Here is a 25116-nt window from a genome sequence, read left to right on the forward strand (position 1 = left end):
ACGACTACCGTCCCGTTGTCCGCGGATTCGTTATTGAACCTAGGATCATTGTCATTAGTCTCTCGAATATCTAATAACCACGGTTACTTGTCCGGTTCTATGGTAATCGTATTTGCACTAGTCAATGTCTTCTCTATTGCATAACGACAACGTGTAACCCAAACGAAGATTCGTTTCACGCCCCTAACCCTAATTCTAATGTAAACCCGACGTATATATATATATAAATAAATAAGTAATTATAAATTAATATTACCTATTATTAATAATAATTTAATTATATATCTCAAGATAATAAAATATTTATAATTTATATTAATTTTTATATATAAATAATTAATTATATATAATACATTTTTTTCAATTTAAAGTTAAAATATTTATATTTATATTTTAATTTTTTTATAAAATTAAATGTATGTATAAAGATTTTAAAATTAATATATTTAAAATTAATAATTATATATTAATATATACTTATATACAAGATAATTCAATTTTTATCAATTTTATTAAAAAATTTTATTTTATTACGTTAAATATTTATAAATTATTTTAATTTAATTATCTAATTAAATTATTATTAATTAATTATAATAGCAATATTTATAATAGTATTGTTAATTTTTTATTTTTATATTTTAAAATATATATATAATGTACGTATCCATTATGTATTTCCAATGTACGTACAGCAGATACTCACAGGAAAAACCAACGAGACTAATAATAAAATCAATGAATTAGAAAAAAAGAGCTATAGACAAATATCTTATAATATACCGTGGCATAATCTGCAATTTATTATAAAATAATTGATCCGAGCAGTATCAATTATAAAAGAAGATGGCTGAATATGATAGACACTGTCGAATACTAATCAAATATAATCATTTAGTTAATCTTTAAGATTTAAGTTAAGATACATCTTTGAGGAATCAATAAGTGTTTCGCTAATAGCCTAATAGATCTTTTGATAGATCAAACGAAGAAATACCTAACCGCGATTACAGCCAATTGGTACATATTATTCGATACATAATTAATATTTGTATCACGTACAGCGATGCAAGTGGTATTGAAGAAAATAGCCATTTTATGTTACAACTATAACGAGTAAATTTACTCGTTTACCTTGAGAGGAATTAAAAAGGTACCTGACTTTTAAATAAGCATTAAATAAGAAATTTAAATATCGCAGACGGTGATGTAGGTGTTATTCAAGAAAAGAGAACATTTTATTTTGTAATTAGCACGAGTAAATGAACGAATATCGATAATATAATATAATGATTAATATGAATTTTATCTGGCTGATTATTTAAATACCATAACATATTTCACAGTAACGTCATCGACTGCCGTTAGGCTCTTTTCCCTTTTTGTTCAAACTAATTGATAGTCGAAAACTAGTATCAAGGAGGTGTGAATTTAGTCTTAGTTTGTAGAAACTATTAAAATGATAAAAATGGATACCGTATTAAATCGTCGAAGGCGCCAATTTACGATAAAAATTAAGAAATTGTTCAATTTGATTTTGTTATAATGGAAAACCCGTCCTTTGCTATGTCAAGAGATCGTTAACGTTTGATTGACATCTCGACACCTTGTCAAGATATATAAGGAACGCGGAAGTCGCGCGCGAGCTCTTTCGTGTCTGAAATTCCGGACAGTGAACATCCAAGAAGAATTTAAATATAAGGTAAATAAAAAAAAATATCAAATAACAACATTGTAACTAGTAATTTATAACGTCTAAGCCATTAATTTACAATACTTGAGAAATTAATTTATAATATTTAAGCTATTAATTTATAACATTTAAGTTATTAATTTACAACATCTAAGCCATTAATTTACAACATTTGAACTGTTATTTTATACATTTAAGTTATTAATTTATAACATTTAGGCTATTAATTTACAACATCTTAGCCATTAATTTACAATATTTGAACTATTATTTTATACATTTAAGCCATTAATTTATAACATTTAAACTATTAATTTATAACATTTAAGCCATTAATTTATAACATTTAAGCTATTAACTTTCAACATTTAAGCCAATAATGTACAACATTTAAACTGTTATTTTATACATTTAAACTATTAATTTATAACATTTAAGCTATTCATTTATACCTTCTAAGCCATTAATATATAACATTTAAGCCATTAATCTAAAACAATTACATCATTAATTCTTAACAGTTATACCAATAATTTATAACAACATTTTCCCATTAATTCAATGTAATTATGCTCTTAATTTATAACAGTTGTACCCTTAATCGTAAGTAACTCTACATTCATTGATTTTAATCAATGCCATAAATTCGTAGTGAGTGAATTAAAGATTTATTTTGCTTTATTTTATTAACGAAATCTATCAAGTCTTTGAAGTGCTATTTCATTTCCATATAGCATTATATTTTAACTCTGAATACAGTATTCGATTTCCAATTTCACTATTTCGTATAAAATCTGTGGTAACACAGAGTGTCGATGTATGTGTCACGTAAAATAACAGAATAAAAAAGGAATTTGAGGTAAAAAATAAAAAAAGAAAACTTTATTTTTTTTCTAACATCAATACACTTTACAATCTACTTCCGAACTCTAGGCGTGACTTTCTAAGACTGACTCTTATGATTTTACTTTCGATCGGATCCGATTACTTTCTTTTGTCATTCCTCAACATCCCCACCGTCCATGCATTTGCTAGGCGTCCGCGATCGTTGCCACGTGCTCTTTCTTCTAGAACCTTCGGTGGAAGGACCGTTGGGATGTTGATGGTTCATTAGGCACTTCAGCGATATACATTGTCGCCGAGTGCTTTATCTCTATCGTCAGTCCGTCGGATTTGAAGTATGCTGGTCGTGACATATGTAACGATATATGGTATAACGTTATAACGTATTACTTTACATGATATAACTTTATAACGTATTACGTTATATGTTATAACGTTATAACGTTATAACGTAATACGTTATATGGTATGACGGTATAACGTATTATGTTATATGGTATGACGTTATAACTTATTACGTTATATGGGATGACGTTATAACGTATTACGTTATATGGGACGACCTGTTTCTGTCTGGAGATTGATTCCTAATACAACGTGTGTCCCATTATATCAGCATCTCTAAAGTACAATTCTATGTGATTTCTAGGGAGAACAATACAACCGATCCACACCTTCGTCAGGCAAAACGTTTATCCCGTGACCGTGGCTACGTTCGGCGACCAGTTGTCACCTCGAACCCACTTTCGCTTTCACAAATGTCAAACAATTACAAATGACAATTGCTTAATTACAGTTATGATAAAATCTAGGCTAAAGCATTAGAAGGCTTCCTCAAAATTGCAAAGGGAAGGCTCCGGTTTTCCTTTCATCTCCGACATATATAATAACCTGTTAATAGCAGCGTTCTCTTCAAGTTAACTACCCTTATTATCCCAAAAGAAATAAGGGATTGAACGATTCGTGGCGTCGATTAGTCAATCGTAACAGGAATTTACGACTCCCGTTGGCGCACTTCCTCGAGATCGCGTCTCCCCACGAACGTGCGAATTTACATATTTAACAATATATATATGGCGGGTTAATGTTGAAATTTTGGGTGTTTGGGCGTTAATTTTAGTTTCTTTACATTTTTTCCCTTTAGAAATACCTGCACTTTATCATTTATGGAAGTTTTGTTAACAGAAACGAAAAATTTAGAAAAGATATGTATAATCAAGGAATCTCAGGATAGCACACTTAGACTGCAGATTTTTCTGTATGCAAAAGTAAGTCAAAGGAAGAGGATGAAGTTTTCTTGTATAAGGCTTTGTTTCTGCTTGAGCTAGCTTACAATGAAATACGTTCAGTGTGACAGAGTATCTACAACTATTTCAAACTTTAGTTTTAAATACAAAAAGTTTACGCGCAAAAATAAGCTGAAGAAAAGAAAAATGTTTTTTTTCTTGTTTAACGTCTTATCCTGTCTGGCGGTATGGAATTATTCTGGAAAAGCCTGTATATGTACAGAGTATATAAAAAATACATTTATTTGACCGGACCACCCTAATTCTACAACTCTGGATGATACAGTTTTACAAACGTCTACTCATCGCGAGGACCAACTTGACAACTTTTCAAAATAAGCTATGAGTCGCAATTGAACCGTTTTTTGGAGAAATGACGTTGAAATTTCATTGGGTCTTACATCGAGATTATTCGCAACAAGTTTATATTTCGCAGTCAGGTAGAAAGTAAGCAATGTGACATCAACGAGAAAACAAGTTTTCGTTAGCAGGTGGGATAGCCCGTGATAAACAGAATGGAGCAATCAGCGTGATTTCACATTATTACAGAATTATCTACTGCGTGAAAAAAGACTTTCAAACAAAGATTCTGATTTTATTAGCTTTCTTTTAGAATAAATAGAAAATAAAATTTGTAAATAACAATTAACCTCATTATTTTAAATAATATATGTAAACTTGTTGAAATTGCAAACAATTTATTTCTGTCTTTTAACATTTAAACAATTATTTAAATGAAAATTTATTTAATAGTGCCCAGTATTGCGCGCAACACATTTTTGGAACAACGAACAATTCGATAGTCGGTAATAGAGATAGATGGCAAAATAATTGGATTTATTGATAAAATGAGGATTAAATTGATTAAAAAAAGTAAATTGATTAAAATGTATACAAATCCTACATATACAAGAATAATATCTTGCACATCATGGTATCCAAATATACTTTCCCAGTAAAGTTTCATTTGATCCTCGTGCTAAGTAGCATACGGTGCCAGCAAACGTCAATTTTTACAAAATTTTGCATGAATCAATCGATCCAGAGGCTCCGATCCTCCGAAATCACGCTAGTGGACACTTATACGCCCTGACACTTTTTATACATGCTGTACATAAAAATATACGTATCGAAACTGTTGTTATTTCTATACTCAGAGGTAAGATCAGAGTAGTTATTATTTTATTGAATGGATAAATCTATTACACCGTTCTGAGCCAAAAAAAAGCCTTTATTGCACACGCTTACAAAAACTAGGGATAAAAACAAAAAAGCATCTTAAGCCTATCGATTAAATCTATCGATTGTAACTAGCATCATCCTCTAGTTACTATTTCTTATCACTAACGCATCTGCATATGGATGGCGAGCACGAACTCACGTTGTCATTTTCAACAGAAACTTTGATACAAAGTACGCAGATTTGTGTATAAATACATTACGGTTGAAAAATTGTTGAATATTTACTACTGTGTATCTGTTATACTTGATCGTTAACACCTGTTTTTTTCGCCTGCCTAACTTACTATCCTCAAAACATTATCAGATTATACATTTTGTTCGGCTGATAAAATGGAATTTCTTGGAATTTAGAGCTCCCTTTACATTCACTTGTTATTGTACGAGTATTTTGCTCGTTCACCAGCCGTTCACTCATTTTATTTTGCAATCGTGACAATTTGATGCTGCTTCTCCACTCTGTATAACGTGTTACCTACAAACACCAATATGTATATAATCTGATGCATTAATTACTATACGATACACCATGAGGACGTTAAAACACGCAAAACGAAACAGATAAACAGTATCTGCTAAAATTATAGCTATAATATATAATATAATATATAATATAATATAATATAATATATTTTTGTTACAGTCGACTTCTCCAAAAGTCAAAAGCTTGTCTTGTTATTGGCACGTACCGTAAACACTCGACTAATTGCGTATTTCTTAAAGCTATATTTTCCCCCTTTACAACTTTTTTACGAGATTAGTTTGAAATCAGCCCAATTGATAAACCATTTCAATTTTCAATCTCTATATTCAAAATTTATTATAATCAATTCTATTTTAGTTTTTGCTATCAAAGGAACATAAATTGGAAGTTGAAAAAAAAAACATGGGTTCTAATTAAATATTACTATCTGCTTCTATTCTTAATCGTTACGAATTATTTATACATTATTACCAATTATCAATTGTTTATTATACATTGCTCGTTGCATTCACCCTATTACCCCTACACTTCCGTATCATCAACCATATTGCTATCTTCGAATAATTTTCCTCAAACGCAAAATCTCCCACATACCTAACCTTTTAATTTCTAAGCTAATTAATTCAGGGACATCTTCGATCTTTAACAAGCGTGTATCCTACCAATGATTAGCAGCTACTCTTCATTAATTCATTAATTCATTGATTCAATCTGTAACGTTTCGAGTATGTACATCGCATGTCGTATCATTGTATCGGTATTGTATCTGTTGATTCGAAAGATAGCTGGTTACTCAGGTGGCTAAATTGATCTCGCCATAGACGAAACTTATTTGTGTATCCATCTATGTATATATAAAAGATATACACAAGCAAACAGATAAGGCAATCGAGAATCAATGGATTCAATAGCCGGTAAATATTTACAAAAAAAGGAGATACCGCCGATTTTGACATTTTTTAAATATTTTGTTAATGTTATCAGTTTGAGTAAGATTTTATTCGAGGATTGCCGTTCATTAAAAAGTTAATATCAAAAAAGTTCAATGAGTCATTTGCATTTAAGAGAGTGTACTTAGTCAGATTCTTAGTAAACACTTATCCAACAGCCGATCGTTTAGTAATTTTCGATTCGATTATTCGTGTTCGTTTTTTCGTGTTCGATAACGTTTTGCAGAAAAAAATTCGATTCAATGTTTGTAATATGTCGTGTATACAATTTTAATAATTACATTCGATAATTGCACAAAAATCGGGACTGAAACGTTACAATTATGGAGACTCTATTCCTCAAAATTGACAACGCGAATGAAAGAGAAAGAGAGCCTCGTTAAAGGCTGGCGATAAGTTGAAAGATTCTTATTTGCGATTTTTGATCAATGAAATTTTTGCTAATATGTTTCTTGCGTTTTACTGGTTAAAATGACACCAAACACGATAAAATTTGGAACATATTTGCTTACTTAATAATTGATAATTAAATATTATTCATATTATATCATGTTTGATCTTATTTTAGTCGGGGAAATCCTACAAATGCGTTAGTGGAAATTTAATTTTAAAAAGCCTAAAATAAGGCAATTTTCAGTTTTGAATGATTACTCGGATACATTGTCTCAACGATAACTGATAATATTGGATCATGTTACACTGCTTGATCGCAATGGACCGCCAAATTTCCGCGATACCTCAGGGAAATCTGTCCTTCTCAAAGTGGACACGACGGCTGTGTAACTACGTAGAGGACTTTTTCGTGCAATTATCGAATGTTTGTACTAATCGTTTAATTTCTTGTTCCAAAATTCTTATTCTTTATATTAGACGAATAATTCAAATATCTCACTGTGAAGTACCTGTGTTATTATTGATTGGTGTTTTATAATTATATTAAACAACGAATACTGAATAACGAAGTATTTTTCGGTTAAGGATTTCTTTCGTTATTCATAATTAATAATTATTATACATAGCAATTTCGACAAAGTAACGAAGATGTAGAGTCGAATTCGAGTACGATAAGTAGTCACAGAAAATTTATCTTTTCTCCAATTGATTGCGTCTCCTAGTTTAATGGTGTTTTATAAACGGGCCGCTTATCTTGAAAATGGTAAATCCATTTTCCTTTGTTTCGGAATATTGAAACATTACGTTCTGGACACACATTACGATTGGACTATTTTACTACGTTTTATGACCTTGAGTGACCTTAAATGACCGCGATATTTAAATCCGTCTTCAAAAGAGCAACAATGGGACAAATAGGTATTCAAAACTACACGGCTACACTTAAAAAAAAACGAAGCCTATTAAAGTGTTCTTTAAAACTCGTAAACGCGTCCATCTGAGAAAAACTTTTTCCATCGCGTAATAGCCTCCTCGAAACCAAACAACTTTTGTTTCAAACATTTCCCTGCGTCTCAAAAAATTGAAAGAATTATTCAGGTGGTTTGCTGTTGAAGACTCAGCCTGTATATCCCCAAAATTCCATGTAGTTCTGATTGTTAGGCAAACTGATATTGTAATCTAACACGAGTCAACCTTATCAAGGGGCGAGAGGGAGGGGGTGTCAATAGACTAAACACAGAAGTATTCGCCTCTATATGTACCTCTATTCGCTATTTTGAACATGAACAGAAAGATAACAGTACGGAGTGGGTGAGAAAAGCATTAAGAATTTTGATCCAGCATTTTTTAATCTCTTTATTGCGACATGAAAACTACGGAAAAAGTAATTTAAAAAAGCGACCAGATATCAATGACCTACGAAAAAGATAAAATTCATCCGGACAGAAAGAAGGAAGAAAACTATTTAACGTTTCATCAGAGAAAAAGAATCGAGGAAAAGGCTTGGTTATTGATCTTGTGAGACAGGAACGTCATAAATGCTAGTATAGGTAATCTTGCAGAAATTGTTAAGAATCTTTATCGTAGTTTGGTATGAAAAATATCGAATAATTTGGATTTCGAATCACATACAAAATAAGATGCAGGGGAGAGTCGCACAGTACCTTGTGCTAGAGTTGGTAAAAATGAAAATTTACAAAGTGACTTTATAGCACAAATGGAACTTGATAAAAGTAGGAAAATTAATTTTATGAAATTCAATAATACGAATTGACGAATTGACAATGTGCAAGAATAGTAATGTCGGAATTTGTAGGAAACGAAAAATTGTCGTCCAGTACCGATCAATTATTTAATTATTTGATCTTTTGCTCTAAATGGTTAATAATGTTTTAAAAAGTCCTCTAGATGTCAGTATACATATTCTTATTCAAATTTGATTTTTATGTATATCGTATGGAAAACACTTAATATTTTCTTGATCTGCGCATTCGACGTGTGCCCAGACTTCACATTCGTCGTTTTTGAAACATTGAAAGCTTCAGTGACCTGTCTTTGGGCCATTTTATTTTTGAAGAGTAGCTTCGAAGCCCCATTCATGTTCTCTTCTGACCATTTCTCTCTTTTCTGTTTTGGACTTTCAGACATTTTTCTATGGAAAAGGTAGAAGAAAAATTAAACGGACACCTTCTAAGTTAGTCTCAGTTGCCAAAATATTGAACTTACAGGTAAAAGAAATTCGGTCTATGACTAAATCATTGGTATTGGACGACAAATACGTTGAACAAATACGTTTTAGATTATAATGTATATAATATACAAAGGAAATTATAAAAGTGGGGCAAATAACTGGTAATTACACTTAATAAATTAGATATAGTATACATTAAAAAACATTTTACTTACCTGAAAAACAACATGTCAACTCTAGAAAATAATTTTTAATTTTCGAGATATCAATGTATATGTTTGACATATCAGATCAATATGGCTCCGAAATATGTTACACGGAATTGTTCATTTTCATTTGTTTGTTCCAATAAAAGCGTGAAATCTGGTGAAAAATCCTATGTATTTAGAAATTAACAGAAATGTTAAGTGAGCTGTTATTTTGCCCGCATTGTATTTCTTACATGTAATGCCTGTTACACGTTTTATCTTTAAAATAGTAAACTCATTATTTACTCGAGATTTATTCCTAGCGCACAAATATTTTTCAATAGAGCGATGCAAAGTTTTACTGTATCTCGGATCATCACAAGTTAATCAAAATCTTGAGGATTCGATTTCACCTGCTCAAAGTGACTTTTGCAGGCAAAAGAAATTGTTCCTCGGATACTTTAATATTTTTTACTAAATTTCATCAAAAATAGAATTTTATTTGCTAATAGAAGATAACTATGTTTTGGTACTCCTACAGAACAATATCACGACATTCGCTAAAATTACAAATATTGTACAGTATATTCACTACAAGGCTAATTGAAATAGCTTGTAATCCAACATATAAGAATGCTACTTGCAAAGTATCTTTGCTAGTAACTGTTTAAAGTAGAGAGATATTCCTAAAAAATCATATATTTTATACATATATGTACGTAGTATATACAGTGGATATAACTATCTTTCTGAATTTATAAAATAACAGTATATAATAATAAATAATAATAATAATAAAAAATAATATAATAATAAATAAAAATAACATAATAATAATAAATTTATAGAATAACAATATTCTAATATTTATATTTTTCCTTGTTGCAATTTTGTAAACCGTCAAAGCGTTTACAACAGAAATTCCCAGAAGGAATTGAATGCCAAGTTTTCTGTACCATTTGATTCCTTTTCTAATTGTGGTGGCATAAGAAACCATTTGATCGGAATAATCTATACCACACTTTCCTTCGTTATATTCGACAACAGCTAGCGGTTTTAATGTAGCGAACAAGCGAAACGAAAGATCATTCTTGAGACCATCACTTGAGCGATTCGCATTACTAAAATATCGATAGGAGCACCTAGCAGAGAACGCTTAGTACTGCTGTACGCGTGGCCTGACGCAGATTTTTTTGAAAACACGCGTGGCAGTCAATGTGTTAATAAACTATTAAACTACATGTCGTGAAGAAGTATCCCCTTTATGAACATTTATTAATAGCTCTAGAGTTGATAATATTAGCTTGAGGAAGTTCTGTATGTACGTGTAATTGATAGTACTCGCGTACACCTGTGCGTGTAAAACGTTTCAAGTTAATAAAGAGAACATGATATACGTGGAATAGGTATGAATAAAAATTACAAGAAGCCGGAGAATATTCTAAAACATATGCCATGATAAAATATAAATTGTAAAGAGTTATAGATCATGTTATTATATATTAAAATTATGCTTAACAAGCAGATATTAGCGTAAATATGACGCTGCGTTAATTAAATCCAACAATATTTAGAAAAGAACAAATTGAACAATACCTAGAAATAATTTAGAAAAACACTGTTAGATCAATTTCAAATTGGGTTTTCTTTACTCGATGTCAAACTTAACTCTTATTCGTCTTTTGCATAAACTCTTTTCGTGATATGAAACTTTAGAGTTGACATGCTGCTGATATTAATTGCACACGCAGAATAAGATTTTCCAAATTGAACCGAAACGATTTAGACAGAAAAATGTAATACTTTCAATACTCATAACAATTATTTATGCATTCCGCATATAAACCTACCGAATATTTATTACTTACTTTTAGCTCAAAAATATTTGATATACTACTACCAAGCAAATATTAGATTGAAGAGGAAATCATACATGAAAGATGTCACTTTTTTTTAATAAAAAGTTCGTTCTCATCAAAGTTTCTGGCAATTTATTACATACCTGTGTACAAAGTGGATTACTTTGTAACACAACTGGAAAGTAACTTTCTTTAGTAATGATTTACGTAATAAATTACGCAAAAAGTAGAAAGAAGATTATATTTTAAATCATATTCTAAGAATAACTGTATTTTAAATGTGATTTCAAAAGAATTTTGAATTTAAAAATTCGTCAAAAGTACATACGTACTTACTACTTCGACACGATCTAGGCTAATTATGTGTACTAATGTTTATACATCTTGATAGTAGCTGTATTCAAAGAGCGCGTCGAATCTTTTTATAGTATTTGCCTTTTGATGTATTAAAAGTATTGTAGTAACTGATGGTTTCTTAGAGTAAGGACAAGTGATGATGGTAGAGTTCAAAGTTTAGTGTATTTTAATAAGTGATATTCAATAACAAAAGGACCGACTACAATATCGTCGCACGCCGACTCACACTCCGTATCCGCTCAACTCGCACTCTGCTTCTCGACTGACTCTCTGGCCGTTGTAGCACTCTATTGTCTTTTGCTAGGCCCACCGCACACGTGTTCTGCAGACGCTCGTAGCCAGGGTCACGTAGGTCTTTTCGGCAAGGCTATTTACTTGAAGGACCCGGTAATGCATTGATGGAGCCGACAGCGCCTCGGCTCTCGCGACATTGTCTGTAGTTAGCTCGACGTTTCTTGGGCCCTTCTCCCCGATACTACAGTATCATTAGAGATATTCTTCTTATTATCGCAAATATGTATTGTTCTGCTCATTGCATCGACAAGTGAACGGATTTTAAGCTTCCTATTCTTTTACATTTTCAATATTTCCAGTTATTTGTTTTCAGTAGAAAAAATATTAATTCCTGCCACTTTTGAGAGGAATTGTTTAGAAGTGTATCCTGTTTATCTCGAATCGCTCAAATATATCGGGGAAAATATGAATGACACAAAAATCGAATGACATCGAAAGGGATATACTATTATATTCGTGTGTATTTACTTTGCGTGTATTGTCTTAACATGAAATCTCTTGCGTGTTAAAATATTTCAATGGATATCTCCATTTTTTGTTACATAATCACGCAGCTGACGTTCAGACATCTCTAAAATACTAGAAACTTGCGTCTTTCGCACCATCCGCTATCGTAATAGAAACTTTCAAATTCGACAGAGCAATACAAAGCACGTGTCACGTAAAATAACAAAATAAAAAAGGAATTTGAGGTAAAAAAATAAAAAAAGAAAACTTTATTTTTTTTCTAACATCAATACACTTTACAATCTACTTCCGAACTCTAGGCGTGACTTTCTAAGACTGACTCTTATGATTTTACTTTCGATCGGATCCGATTACTTTCTTTTGTCATCCCTCAACATCCCCACCGTCCATGCATTTGCTAGGCGTCCGCGATCGTTGCCACGTGCTCTTTCTTCTAGAACCTTCGGTGGAAGGACCGTTGGGATGTTGATGGTTCATTAGGCACATCAGCGATATACATTGTCGCCGAGTGCCGCCACATCTTTATCTCTATCGTCAGTCCGTCGGATTTGAAGTATGCCGGTCGTGACACACGCGAAAAGTGACTGACCAAAAAAGAACTGAATGTTTTGACGACATTAAGAAACTGCAGCCTTGTATTTCAGCAATATCATACCAGCAATAACAAATTTTGAGAAATATCTTTATGTTCTATTCCTGTGGCATACTTTGGATAACGCTAATCCCGGCGACACACTAAATTTTGAAATCCATACGACTGATTCTACAGAAGCGGGGATTCTACAGCAGCGATTTCGCTTGCACAGTTGTTCATTTAATTTGTGAATTGTAAGAAACCTCAAGTATGTCAGAGGACATAGTGATATTGCTACAAAAGCGACTAGACAAATAGAGAGCTACATGTGATTTTATCGTATATTTTTAACCCTTTCGCTTCGGCAATCCAGTCCGCCGAAGTACTGTCACTGAACGGAAACGCGCGCCAGAAATACGCACAGTGTGCGTGGCTACTGTATATACGTTTTCCTAAGTCTTAAATAATAATAATTCTTGTAAGAACCGTATACGAAATATCGTTTCACTGTCAATGGATTTAGTAGATTTTTTAGCATGAAACAATATACGATTTTGATGTTGTTTCAACAAGGAGTAACTTAAAGAAGTGATTAATCCAATATGTCAATAAAATCAAGGGAAAATGTTCTGTCGATAACGAAAAAATATATTAATGACCACAGATAGCATTTGTATATGCATCATTTTTGTCAAATTTTGTCTTCAAAACACAACTTTTTAATATTCCTATTTTATCTACTTTTGATAAAATACATTAAACACATTTCAATACTAAACTAAAGATCTTTAAACTTAAAAATGACTTTTGCTTATTTCCATGTCACAAACAATTGGCTTTAATAATTATCGATCAATACTCTCTTATTCGTAAGCACATCAGCATATTCGATCCATGCAAATTCACGTAAAATGTTACTACTTCCTGCCTTTCGTTACATGTATCTTAATAAATTGTATCTTATTAAATCTTAATAAATATGAGTCTTAATAAAAAGAAGTTACTTTTTACGTAGACCAAACCTAGTTCTATTATTAAGCGCGTAAGCAGATAAGATGAAGATCAAATAGAGGCAAAGCTAAAAAATAACGACTATATATTTTCATGTTTCAGCGTTGAAAACTTATGTGGGTGAAACGCTAGAATTGACTGGAGTTCTTCGACAAGAAATGGGCACTTGTCTTTGCATAGACAGCAACAATGTGCCTCCGACAGTCAGCAAACGTTACTCTGTACAAGTTCACTGTATGTATTATTAAGCGCTTATCATAGAGTTATTATATTATACAAGGTGAATCAGAACAGGTGGAAAATATGGCAGAGGTTGATTCTGAATACTGAAATAAGAAGAAAATTTTATATAACATAATATGCCTAATATGACCATACGTTCCGCTTATAGCTTATTTTGCGATGCTAAACATTACACAGATGAACGATTTCTTGGAAAATAGATAAATCGTGCTGGCCTTATTTCCGGACCAATACGCTCTTCGGATCCGAATCCGTTCGATTATTAAATACGGGGACGTTTAAAATCTCTTACTTATAAAACGTTAGTTGACGTGACGATCAAAATTTTCGACAAATTCGTGTAAGCTGTTCGAACAAGATGGACGATCTATGACGCGACGCATTCGCGTTTCCGTAGAAACTGGAACTGGTCGATTCGAGTAATTTCTCTAAAGATAGGTAAGAAAGTACTGTGACACAAAGCAAGCGTCTACTCGAAAACGTTTATACGAAATTTTCTTCTTATTTTAATGCGCTGAATCAGCCCCTGCTTGCCTGGAAGCCGTACTTTCCACATGTCTCAAACTCTATCATGCCGATCCACTAGGTAAACAAAATAAAAACCTGCCAAGCACTGTGGCGGCACGGGCCACGGAACTTTTCAACGGCTCCGGATGCAAAGCGCGACGCCGCCAAAGCGCAACACCGACGTGCCCAATGTACCATCGATATCTTCACACTCTTTCCGCCGAATTCTCGGAAGAGCATACACGTGCCAGCACTGGCGGCACATCTAATGAATGCACGCTAGTGGGGGATATCGATGGGCTACGAAGGGAAGAATCTGCGCGATCCGAAACAAAAGCACAGGCAGTCTGTCTTACGCCATTAAATGTGTAACTCCTCGGTACTATTTGCATAGCAACGCGTCGAATGATCTCTCGGTGTCTATCGTTATTTGTTAGTTGTTACCAGTTGTCTGTTAAGTGTAATTGTTAATTGTTAATTGTTAACTCTGATTGTTGATTAGTTCTAAATAAACTATTGTTCGTTAAAAACACCAAGAGTAGTTTCTTACGCACCTATCACCATACAACCTCAGCACGAACGCCGTATAGATTGTTTTCACCTGTTCGATTCGTGCTAGATTTGACTAAAATACTCATGCGAAGTTATTGAAAATATAAAATCCGAATTAACATCCAGTTTTCAACAACCTGTCTAAAGATACCGCTCACAAACGAGCTATCATTTCTTGAAACAAATATATAAGATTTATTTACGTTATCAATTTTGTCGTGTGTCGAAATACAGCCCACTCAAAACATTCTATGGACCAAACGAAAAAATTGTTGACATTGATTGTCAACAAGTCCTACAAACTAGGATCTTTCATATTTCTTTCGCTTTTGATAATTAGACACAACCTCCCGCTAGCCGATGAGTCATTCTGCTATATTTGGCTTATCCTTTGTTATTATACAAATTACTGCCATTGTTCACGGCTGATCTACTAATTCGTTTGGTGACTAGACACTACGTTAGATATTTTAATCAAATAAACTCATAATTGTATCGATAAAATACTTCCTATCAGTACAATATATGATCTAAAATTTAAACATCCTGCTTCAGGGCGACATATCCAGTGAATTAACGGCGCCTGAACAATCCCTTAAAACGGGTAAATCTATAACTTTATTATCTAATTTCAACATAATATCCACAAACTGATCAACATAATTTCACTATGCCCAAAAAGAATCGCCTTGCAAATGATATCGATATTTACGACATTTCTTTGCTATATTAATATAGTACTATTTGTTATAGATCCAGACCACCGACCTCGACCAGGGCTATCAAAATTTGCCTTCGTCATGGCCAATAACCAATATAATATTAACTACGATAGAAACTGTCATTGTTAATTTAACACTAGCTATCGCTGCTATAATACGAATAGCCTGTATACATATTAAATAAACTGTAATAAATAACTTATTATTTTTAAATACACCCTGTCTTATTTATCTACACCTTCCTTTGTCTTACGTCCACCTTGACCTACGCATTGTCACGTAAAATTCGTGATAAAAAAGGATTTTTGCAATCCACTAGCGATAAAAAGTTCGCGTACAAGGTAAATAGCGGGCAAAAGAACGGTATAAAGCATAGAGTGTAGAGTATAGTAGCATCGCAGAAAAAGAAAAATCAACAGCTTGGTCGGTCATTGAGCAGCAACAGATCGAGCAACGATACAAATGATCATGGAAGTGCGTTTCTGCTTCCCGGTCTGTTCGAACTATGACGATTTGTCTTTCTGATCTTTCCGACTCGACCGTTGCACCGTTCACTCGACCATCGACCATAAATTGTTTCGAATTTTCTAGAGAACGGACACTTGAAACTACGTGCTTGCGGTACATTCGATAGCCAGGACAGAGGGATCCTTCGTGAGCCTGTTTTCGTCCTGCGAGACGAGCAAATTATTAGAAATTTCCTGATGCAATTGTACGCGGTTTTATGCAACTTTGATTATACACGTGAACGATATTTGGCACAGAGGAGTAACATTTTCGGGGTAACATTTGCGCACTAATAGGTTCCCACGTAGCTAAAGTAAAGCAAAAGTTGCGCGAAATTAACGGATGACAATTGAGAAATTTCTTGGATGATCTACGTTTATTACGAAATGGTTGGATGCGAGAATCGATATCTGGTAGCATCTAAGTTGTCCGAGAGAGTTTCACGATAAAGGAACAGATCTCTGCCGATACTCTCCATCCGACTATCGTAGCAGATTTGCGTACTTTTGCAAGGTTCTCCAAATTAATACAAATTTCTAACTACCGTAACATCGAGATATTATACATCGTAAGGCAAAGTTAAGGAGAGTGGCGATGACCTCGGAAACGCGAAAAATATCTCAGAAGATAGAATTTTGATGGCGCGAAGGACAAATGTTCGTGATGGTTTTCCAATTTGTGAAATTAGACGTTTGCTCGCTTTGAGACAAAGTAAACCGCGTTTCTCACAGGTGTTCGGCAGATGGCGATGATGAGATATAGTGCAACAAAGTGAAATTTTACGCGCGTAAATCTAACAGGATTATAATGTAACAGAAGCACAACAAAGAGGAAACTTGTGATGAAAAAGGAAGAATATATTACCAACGAAACTCTTTTGCTCCATTTTCTTTCGTAGAATTATATTTCACTTGCGAGTATTATAGCAGGTCTGCCTTTGATACAAAAATCATAAAAGGTTTACGTATCTGCACGTATATTTACGCTGTATGAACGACACTCGAGTATTACACGCATGCATTATCGACAAATAGATCCACGTTCGAGATAAGAGTTCCTCTTTGATACTTTCTTATGGTATAAATAACGAGAAATTATCAGGAAGTATGTTACAGTGAAACTGCTCGTACTTCGTTACTTTTACTCGCATGTATGACACCTACAACGATATTCTTTATTGAATCAATAAATAAAAGCGCTCCCCAACGTACGTACAAGACTAGATCTTGAAATATAAGAATCGACGTAACAATAAGACTAAAAAAGTTCGAAATGAAAATAATTCGCCGAAACGGCAAAAAGAGAATACCTGACACAAAAATAACGATACGGTAAATCTGCGTCCCGTTTTAATTTTCATCGATCAGTCGTCCAGCAAGCGAGATGTGTCAAGCAGCAACGGCGACAAGGTAACAGAGACGAAATATTATCGAGTTAACGCACGCGAAGTGGTCGCAGGAATGGCTGACGGGTGCGAGAGTGTAATGCACTTACGTCACGCGAATTTCAGACGAAACAACTGGTGGTGTAACGAAAATTTAGCGTCGCAACCGAATGTGCTAAATATAAAATGGATGGCTGTTGACCGAAAGAAAAATGCTCGACGATACGGTGCCGCCGTTTGTTCTCTTACAAGATTGAACGTCCACGGTCGACCCATTTACCAGACCCTCCTCGTTACACGAAGAGACGAAATCACCAGTGCTATTTAATCGTGCGAATTATATCACGCGTATCTCGCGAATTATTACACGACAGTGATAATAAGGCAAATCTAATAAAATTTACTTCTCATTAAAAAGTCGTACCAAAACAATTATTTATTAATTGGTTTATTTATTAATTCTTAAGAAGATACATATAAATAAGAAAAAATGGTAAAATTTGATTAGTATAATAAAAGTAATATATGCCTATGATCATTCTAAAATATAAAAAGTGAAATAGTCTTACGTTCATTGGTATATTTTAAGAACACATACATCTTTTAACGATAGTTGCAATGTAACATCATTTTTATATTACACGCAAGGTATGGCAAGTATTCCTGCTCTAAGGCACAATTTGAAATCAACAACATTCAGTTTAACAAATTATAACTTCTATTCGTTTTCCATCATGGAATAACGCGGTGGTGTCTTCCATATTGCACTGGACGTGCGTTGTAATCTACTCCTATCTATATTTTCAAACATTTCAGTTAAATCTGGTGTGCACATTCTTCTATCAAAGAATTTATAGACTGCTTTCTTCGGAATTTATCGTTGCATTGCAAGTTCATTTTCGCGTATGTACGCTAAGATTGATAAAAATTCGAGTACTCCATGCATTATAATGTTTATTAACTCATTAAGTAAAACAACACTTACATTGCGCCTAATGTGGAATTGTACGCCTTGGTCTGGCTTCATCGTCCGATGTGTCGGCGTCAGGTTTACTGTGCAAAACAGAAGTGGACCTTGCTGTTTGGAGCTATATTTTGGATAAAATATCGAATGAATAATAGCTTGTGTTTTTATAACAGAAGAATACTTTGATACTGTTTGTAATGTTACCTGCGATGTCATCATCTGAGTCTCCTTCTTTTGTTTCGCTAATAAGATTTTTTTTGCTTTTTCGACAGATCTTCGTGCCAGTTTTTGTACAATGGCTTTTTCTGAAATTTTTTCTTTTTCAAAGGCCTCGATTCTCCTTCTTACGGGCATATTTTTCTTCATTTCATTTTGAATGTCCTGTTTCGTCATGTTTCTATTATACATTTCCCTTTCACGGGATGGCTCATCTTCTGCGAATAATTCTTCGAACTCGGTGAGTCCAATCGCTTGATTCAGCTGCTGAACCTCCTCCTGCAGAGTTATTGGCGACCGTGATGCAAATTTAGGTTCATTATTTTTTCCTATACTACTAGCCAAGTTTTTATTAATTACTACAGTTTCGTTTGATTTTATTGGTGATAAAGGTTCTACAATTGCGGTAGCGTCCATCATCTTCTGCGTATAAGTAGAATTGATGTCCATCGTGGAATTCATAAGAGGAGTAAATTTCTCAAGTGCATCCTCGCACATTGAAGGATCTTCAATATCATTTCTTGCTGATGGAATTACTGTATCATCAATAATATTAGAATATTTACCCTTCGTGTTTTCACTCCGTGAAAAAGTTCTCTTTATATTGTTGTCTATCTATCTCTTGTTGTCATTGAAGACTTTAATGGTTCAATCCTTTCTGGCTGTATTGCATCTTCTTTTGAAATTGTTTCGCTTAAAACATTCTTTTTTGTTTTACTATGTTTTGTAGGACCTTTTGTGTTTTTTTCATCTGAACTACTTCTAGCACTTTCCTTTTTTTTAGGTCGGCCTCCACGTTTCCTCTAAAAATTTAGAATATATTTAACAACGTTATAGTAGTATTTATATACACAATGTACATACAATTGTATAAGCAATTAGATTTTGACGCATTAATTAACCGATATCAAACATTATTGGGTACTACATATAAGGGTTAGTATTGATTAGTAACATAAGATATGGGGTAAGATTAAAAGTATTAAATTTCATCATAATATGACACAAACATTTACATTACTGTCATCATCAAGAGTTAGCCTTCGTAATTTTGTAACAAGTGACATTGACTGCTGCTTTTTAATATTAATTGCAGCTTTTATTGCAGCCTTTCTTTTTGTTCGGTCAATTGTTGTTTCCAGCACATCCCCAGTTTTTACATCTTTATTTTCTGTTTTATCATGTACTGCTGAATCTGTTACTGTATTATCAGTATTGATAATATCATTTTCTGGGATAGTCTCTTTACGGCGATAACCTTTTTTCTTCAAAACTTTCGGCCTCTTTGTAGTTGAAGGGCCAGGGACTGATTGTGGTATTTCAGCAATTAAACCATGTAAATAATCCAGAGTGTCTTCAAGCTGGTTGTTAATATATTTTTTAACATCCAAGGAATAATTATGTATATTCGATATATCTTTGGTAATCATTTCTTTAATCTCCTTCTTTGATCCAGTATCCATATTTGAAATCTACGAATAAATGATATATATTTAATATATACATTAAACTATACTTTTTAATAATACATACCATAATTTAATATTATGGTTGAAATTATGACGTATATAGCAATTAATACATACACATGTGTTTAGTTCTATTAACTTAGAAGCACATGTAAATTAAAAAAAAAATATATATATATGAAACAATAATAAAATAATGAAGTAACATTGAGAATAGAATCTAGTTTAATTACACATATATACCCTTTTAATAATTCCGTTCTTATAAATTTTATTAAATTTACAGTGAAGCTTACAATTACACTAATGCCAATGAATATTAACGTATGCGTTTATTATTACACTAAATAAAAATGAAAGTAATGCAATGAAAAATACAATATACCTTAATGGAAATAAAATAAATAAATAGCGAAGTATTTATTAATATTATTATATAGCATTATATTATATTATTATAATATTTATTAATATTTACTTACGTTTTACGTTTGCACAAAAACTATAAAATTTTAAATATAAAGAGAGATTTATAACAGAGATAAAGCAAGTCACAGAAATTAGTGTCTTTCAATGGCAAAAATGCGTTAAAGGAAGTGAAACGATAATCTCCGTCTCGCGTCACAAGCGGAACTGTGTCAGTTTTGCTCCTTGAAAGTACACGTAGCGGTACATGAGCTAGAGAACATTTCAAATCATGTTGTTGTTTTTTTTGCTTCGGAGTATCAAGATCGTGAGGACATACATAATATATTAATAAATAAACTCCGGGCAAAACAATGTCGCCGTTACGTTACCGTCGAACCGTCGAACAAAGACGAATTTGAATTCTCCGACTCTCCCCCGATCTGTTTATACTATACCAGTTTAAACGGACGCAATCGTAAAGAGTTCACGAGAGTTATGGATCAGTATCTACGAGTATCTACCGTCTTTGCGAACATTATCTATAATTATTTATTTAATCATTTGAAAATATACTTGAAGGTTTCAACAACGAGCAATCTTGTCTAATAAATCTCACGATCAACCATCCTCTACACACAAGTCCTCTGAAAACATAACGACTTTTCAGTTCAATTTGAATCGTTGCGTTCAACGCCATCAGGGTGTCCTGCATAACGCGGGCATCCGACTAGGTGCTGATACCACATACAAGAACAAGTCGAATATGTGAAATAAAGCTTTTTAGCTTAAGGTCCCGTTTTGAAAAAAATACAGTTTGAACATGTTCGGTTGGCAATTGGCTTAATACACGCGTATGATAAATAACAAGATTTATTACATGATTTTACAAAATTTGTTAAAATTGATTAAGAAGTTACTTTCAAGAAGTAATATTTACATAATTGTAAATTGAACCCTATGTTTAACAAAATTAGGCATTCTTAAGTATTTGTTATTGTAAATTACTATTATGCTTCGCCAAGTGTGATTGGAACACATTTCTGGAACACAGCGTCCATCGATGTCTTCAATGAAAGAACATAAGTTTAATAACCTAACTTATCGACGAAATAAATCCCTAGCCCCCGGGTAGCGTGTTAGGAAGCTTCCGTGGTAATTCTTTTAAAAGCAATTAACGAGTGATCTGTTCGCGAATTATTGTATTGTATTATATATTATGTGGCATCATGATATCATAAGGAATACAAGTCACTATGATTTCTTCGTACTATTTCACAGATGGAGTGTGCAAATTTGACTTTACAATGAACAAAGTCAAACGTGACAATGACAAAATTGTATGTGGCAAAACTGGATACCTCAATGTTATACAGTGTGTCAAGAAAGTGTTTGTTGTCATCTTATGTCTTTGGGAGGTAATTCTACACCTTCGGATTTGCGAAGATCTGTTGAAAAAGAGGATCACAAAATTGACCTCGAGCATTCTATTGCACGTATTGCGTGTTTATCCATCGATGTATTGCAAAGAACAGTTTGTCCAATAGGTGTTTCACACGCAGCAATGGGAAAAATAATACTCTCACCCTGAGAGAATTGACCGGCGAGGGCGCGGCAGAGGCCATGGAAGCGCTTCGGTGAGGCGCGCTAGGTCCGTCGCGCCCCCCGGTGGGGTGCAAACTTAGGCGCTGGCAACTCAGCGCCCCGGGGCAGCAAATCAGCCCGGCAGGGGAACCGGACTGTCTGGCACGGCGGCTCCGGCGACGAGGCGCGGTGTGACGTGGCCGCATATCGCTCCATTAGGGGGTGTATTGAGCGCGGGGGGGGGTGTATCCCTCACACCAGTTCCCGGGCCCCTCTAGATCGCTGCCGGGACGGTCATCATGGAGGTTTTAGTCCGTTGGCGTCCGCCACTACCACGCCGCTTTTTCCCAGAAGCGACCTGGTGTCCTCCACGTTAATAAAAAAAAAAAAAAAAAAAAAAAGTGGGAAAAATAATACGCCAAAAAGGTGTACGTTATAAGGTTCGCCGTGTGCGAAATTATGTCGTTTGACGAATATTCGATGGTTAGCCGCTAAGAAAATTATAACGCAATCCTTGGAAATATCTTGTTTACGGATGAGAGCGATTCTTCCGATAGCAATATTCTCGATCGTCAGACTGCCAAGATTTAGGCTTTTGAAAGTTCTCACATTATGATACAATGATACAGAGATTCAAGCAGGCTCGAGCAAGTTTGATTTATTCCACAGCTCGCTTTAACGTGTAGATAAAATCAATTTGAAAATGGAATAGATATCATATGTTCGCGAGCAGCCAGAAAACAACACTGACGTTATTTCGTATCGCATCTGACTTTAAAAACGAACATAAAATGAAAATAAACGGTTTTTCATACAAAAATGCATACTTGTTACGATGCATCGTGAGTAGCAGAGTAACGCGTATGTTCGTGTATTACAGCATGAACGTATTAATGAATAAATAATATATATATATTAAATTAAAATTTTTAATATTTTTATAATTTAATAATAATAATAATTACTATATTTATATAAGTATTATAAATAAAATATGTATAATAATATTATTAATATCTTTTTATTAGGACTATATAATTTATATATAACTATAAAATATAATTTAAAAATTTTTAATATTTTTATAATTTAATAATTATATTTATTTAAATATTATAAATAAAATATTTATAGTAATATTATTAATATTTTTTTTATTAATATTAAAAATACAATCTTAAAATTTGTAATATTTTTAATCTTATAATATCATTAATATCTTTTATTTATATTAATATATAATTAAAATTTTTTATATTTTATAATTTAATATATATATATCATAAATAAAAAATTTTTAAATTATATATTATACAATTTATATTATAGTAATTTCCATTTTTTCAAAATAAAAAAAATTGTATATTAAACAATTTAAAAATAAAGGGTAGAATATTTAAGTATTAATATTTTATAATTTAATTTTATAGATAATTAAATATTTATAGTAATATTATTATTTTTTATTAATATTTTAAAATATTGTGTGTGTGTGTGTGTGTGTGTGTGTGTGTGTGTGTGTGTATATATGTCGGGTTAACATTAGAATTTAAGGCGTGTAACGATTCTTCGTTTGAATTAGCCATCGTTTTATGAAACAGAGATTATATTTACGCGAATATACAAGATTTTACAAAATATTATGAATATTGAGTTTAATGAATGATAAGATTAACAAATGATAAGTTTAACTAATGATTCCAAACGAATCCACGGTCAACGGGATAACTCTTTACTATGCGTAGAATAATTTAAACACAAAAAAAAATACGATTGCGGAGGCACTCGGTAAATTGCTCGATGTATCACTTTCCAAGGCGATCACACGAATGAATATCTGATGAAAATCTTTTTCGCTGTACGACTGCATTTTGTTCGTTATATGCTCGCTGGAGGCATCGAGAAGCTTCCAATCGCCGCTGCTAGGCAGACTCTGCCAAGAGTTTGTTGTATACTCTTTGGAAGCATCGAGAAAGATCCAAACGTCGTTGCTAGGCAGCCTCTGTCTGGAGTCTGATTCCTAATACAACGTGTGTCCCATTATATCGACATCTCCAAAGTACAATTCTATGTGATTTCTAGGGAGAACAATACAACCGATCCACACCTTCGTCAGGCAAAACGTTTATCCCGTGACCGCGGCTACGCTCGGCGACCAGCTGCCACCTCGAACCCACCCTCGCCATCACATATATCGAACAATTACAAATGACAACAATTGCTTAATTACAGCTATGACAAAACCCAGGCTAAAGCACCAGAAGACTCTCGCAAAATTGCAAAGGGAAGGCTCCGGTTTTCCTTTCATCTCCGACACGTTCTTTTGTGATCCCGTTGGCCGCGGATTCGTTATCGGGCCTGAGACCATCGTCACTAGTGTCGCGAGTGCCAATTGTCGTGATCAATTGTCAAGACTGTAATAACTCTATTATTGTAATAAACTACACCTGCGTGTACCGTACCAATGGCTAATTCCCGTGAAGATTCATTTGACGCCCACAACCCTACTCCCAGTGCTAATCCGACATACATATTAATATTTTTAAATATTTTTTTTTAATATTCAAAAATTTTTTAAATTTCCCTAATATTTTCAATATTATGCTCTAAATGTATAAGCTATTTAAATTAAACAAGTTCATCTTTCTCTTTATTTAATTTAAATATAAATTAGTAATAATAATTAAATAATTAATTATAAATATATTTATAATCAAATTATTATTATTA

The 25116-nt window shown here is 33.1% G+C and overlaps 2 protein-coding genes and 1 long non-coding RNA gene across 3 annotated transcripts in view; 2 read left to right on the forward strand and 1 right to left on the reverse strand.

The window, feature by feature from the left end:
- The window catches only part of LOC126875780 (katanin p60 ATPase-containing subunit A-like 2), a 292008-nt gene that overhangs the window by 33217 nt on the left and 233675 nt on the right, over window positions 1-25116 (forward strand). The window lies entirely within an intron of this gene.
- On the forward strand, window positions 437-15118 carry LOC126875837 (uncharacterized). Its single transcript, XR_007693721.1, has 3 exons — window positions 437-1702; window positions 13933-14064; window positions 14660-15118. It is a non-coding gene; the product is annotated as an uncharacterized LOC126875837 (long non-coding RNA).
- LOC126875786 (uncharacterized) lies at window positions 19488-20560 on the reverse strand. The gene is made up of 2 exons (XM_050638677.1): window positions 19945-20560; window positions 19488-19731 (listed from the first exon to the last, which is right to left on the reverse strand). Exons 1-2 carry the CDS (start codon window positions 20389-20391, stop codon window positions 19540-19542), a joined length of 639 nt encoding a protein of 212 aa, XP_050494634.1. The 5' UTR covers window positions 20392-20560; the 3' UTR covers window positions 19488-19539.

The sequence above is a fragment of the Bombus huntii genome, unplaced genomic scaffold, assembly GCF_024542735.1.
Source record: "Bombus huntii isolate Logan2020A unplaced genomic scaffold, iyBomHunt1.1 ctg00000058.1, whole genome shotgun sequence".
Classification (NCBI taxonomy): domain Eukaryota; kingdom Metazoa; phylum Arthropoda; class Insecta; order Hymenoptera; family Apidae; genus Bombus; species Bombus huntii.